Below are 3,242 nucleotides of genomic sequence, written 5' to 3' on the forward strand. Positions count from 1 at the left end.
AGGATGGTCTCGATCTCCTGACCTCGTGATCCGCCCGTCTCGGCCTCCCAAAGTGCTGGGATTACAGGCTTGAGCCACTGCGCCCGGCCAGCTTATTCTGTTTGGTGAACATATTTGAGAATTATTTTAGGCCAGGTGTGGTGGCTCACACCTGTTATCCCACCACTTTGGGAGGCCAAGGCAGGTGGATAATCTGAGGTTAGGAGTTCGAGACCAGCCTAGCTAACGTGGTGAAACCCCGTCTCTATGGGGGTGTTTAGGACAAAAGGATTGCTTGAGCTCAGTAGTTCAAGACCAACCTGTGCAACATAGCAAGACCTGATCTCTAAAGATGAAAATATTGGTGTGGAGTTGGAAAAGGAGTGAGGGTACAGTGTATACTGCTCAGGTGACAGGTACACTCGGAATTTACCACTAAAGAACTCATCTATGTAACCAAAAACCACCTGAAAAACTGTTGAACTATATGAAGAAATAGATAAAAATTATTTTAAAATCTATTACGAAGTTAATTTTATATTTTTTACTTCTATTAGGGAACCTATTGATAATTTAACTCCTGAGGAAAGAGATGCAAGGACAGTCTTCTGTATGCAGCTGGCGGCGAGAATTCGACCAAGGGATTTGGAAGAGTTTTTCTCTACAGTAGGAAAGGTAATCTTAACCTGTTTAGGGAGGTCAAGTAGGTAGAAATTGCAAGAGAAAACATCTAAACATCAAATACTTCATTTGATTTAGTACCAGTATTTATTTGTGGTAATGTTTCCACAAACAAATTTTGCATCTTATAGTATTGGAGTTGATAAATGTTACTACAAATTGGTTCAAAGATATAGATAGGATATAGGAATTGTCCCACAGATTTATTTTTTCAATTAAATTTTTAAAAATGCCTTCATCCTTCAACGTTAATGTCTCCTTGAAATATATCTGCATGGCTTACAGTGGATGGTTGCACAAACAGAACTGTGTTTTCTTCATAGGTTCGAGATGTGAGAATGATTTCTGACAGAAATTCAAGACGTTCCAAAGGAATTGCTTATGTGGAGTTTGTTGATGTTAGCTCAGTGCCTCTAGCAATAGGATTAACCGGCCAACGAGTTTTAGGAGTGCCAATCATAGTACAGGCATCACAGGTAATTTTTTTCCTGGTTAAGAGTTTGATTATTGATGGTGTTTAAAGCCTCTTGTTGCATGGCATACTGCTGTTGTGTTCTGTGACTGCTACTCATTACGTTGAGTCGGATGTTCTCAGGACCTTTTTTTTAACTTTGCCTTCATTAACATTGATAGTTTTCTCAAGACTGTCATCCTATCTTTTCTGCTTGTGTTTGAAATGTAATGATTTTGCCTTTTGTTTTGTTTTTGAGATGGAATCTCTGTCACCAGGCTGGAGTGCAATGGCATGATCTTGGCTCACTGCAACCTCCATCTCCTGGGTTCAAGTGATTCTCCTGCCTCAGCCTCCTGAGTAGCTGGGATTACAGGAGCCTGCCACCATACTCGGCTACTTTTTGTATTTTTGGTAGAGATGGGGTTTCATCATATTGGCCAGGCTAGTCTTGAACTCCTGACCTCAGGTGATCCTCCTACCTCAGCCTTCCAAAGTGCTGAGATTACAGTCGTGAGCCACCACACCCGGCCTTGTTTTTGAGATAAGGTCTCTGTTGCCAGGGCTGGAGTGCAATGAGATAATCACAGCTCACTATAGCCTTGACCTGCTGTACTCAAGCTGTCTTTTCTCCCCAGTTTCCTGAGTAGCTAAGACTACAGGTGCGTGCCATCACTCCCAGCTAATTTTTAAATTTTTTGAAGAAACAGGGTCTTGCCATGTTGTTCAGGCTGGTTTCAAACTTTTGGGCTTAAGTGATTCTCTGGCCTGGGCCTCCTGAAGTGTTTGGATCACTTGAACCACACTGCACTTTGACAGCATTTCATATTTTAGTTTTTTGTCCGAGCACGATGGCTCACGCCTGTAATCCCAGCACTTTGGGAGGTTGAGGTCAGCGGATCTCCTGAGGTCAGGAGTTCGAGACCAGCGTGTCCAACATGGTGAAACCTTGTCTCTACTAAAATAAAAAAATTAGCTGGGCATGGTGGCAGGCACCTGTAATCCCAGCTACTTGGAAGGCTGAGGAAGGAGAATTGCTTGAACCTAGGAGGCAGAGGTTGCAGCGAGCCGAGATCACGCCGTTGCACTGCGGCCTGGGCGACAAGAACAAGACTGTGTCTCAAAAAAAAAAGAAAAAAAAATTACTCAAATTATTTCGTATGTTGGAAGACAAACTTAGTAGCTGGGTGTGGATTGGCCGGACCCAGGGCTGAGAAGTAGCATATTAAATGAAGTTTTTAATATGCTCTATAACAGGTTGTTACCTGTTGTAGAGCAGTACTACCCAATGTACTCTAGTTTGTTACAAGAGAAGCCTGGGTTAGAATGCAAATGGACAACTTTTTTTTTTTTTTTTTTTTTGAGGAGATCTTGGTTATGGAGGGATGACAGCTGACTCAAAATGTTGGCTTGGTGATACAGTTTATGTTATGGCATATGCCCCTTATTTTATCACAAACAACTGTATGCTTGGTTATACCAATCTCAGGAGTATTTTAACGAATATTGGTTGTGTCTAACAATTCCAGGAAGCATTCTTCTCTGTATTTAGTATGTATGATATCAGAATGCATCTTAAGATTGTTGTCAGAATGTAGGTTCATGATTCATTTTAGGTGTTAAATGTAGCCTGCTTACTTTATATGTGGCTGGTATATGCCCTGAAAACATTCTAAAATAAGCAGGGTGTGATGGGGTATGCTGTAGTCCCTGGCAGTCTCTAGTGGCTGAGAAGGAAGGATGATCACTTAAGTTTAGGAGTTCAAGACCAGCCTGGTAAACATAGTGTGAGACTCTGTCTCAAAAAAAAAAACTCTAAATAAAATTATTTTCATTGTGGTTTTATACACACACATTTGGCGTTTCAACCATTTTTTTAAACCATTTTTAAAGTGTACAGTTCAGTGCTATTAATTACATTTATAATGATGGAATAATCATCCCCACTAATCATTTCAAGAAGTATTCATTGTCTTATATAGAAACTGTACTCTGGCCGGGCGCGGTGGCTCAAGCCTGTAATCCCAGCACTTTGGGAGGCCGAGATGGGTGGATCACAAGGTCAGAGATTGAGACCATCCTGGCTAACACGGTGAAACCCTATCTCTACTAAAAATACAAAAAACTAGCC

At 41.3% G+C, this 3,242-nt stretch overlaps 1 protein-coding gene across 4 annotated transcripts in view; it reads left to right on the forward strand.

Moving 5' to 3' along the window:
* Positions 1-3,242, forward strand: part of RBM39 (RNA binding motif protein 39) — a 44,085-nt gene that overhangs the window by 21,083 nt on the left and 19,760 nt on the right. For all 4 annotated transcript variants that reach the window (XM_011929131.1, XM_011929132.1, XM_011929133.1 and 1 more), the window contains 2 exons: positions 537-654; positions 984-1,136. In XM_011929131.1, coding sequence (XP_011784521.1) covers positions 537-654; positions 984-1,136 — 271 coding nt within the window. The remainder of the gene's footprint in view (positions 1-536; positions 655-983; positions 1,137-3,242) is intronic.

This window comes from Colobus angolensis, unplaced genomic scaffold, assembly GCF_000951035.1.
Source record: "Colobus angolensis palliatus isolate OR3802 unplaced genomic scaffold, Cang.pa_1.0 Scaffold8, whole genome shotgun sequence".
Taxonomy (NCBI): Eukaryota; Metazoa; Chordata; class Mammalia; order Primates; family Cercopithecidae; genus Colobus; species Colobus angolensis.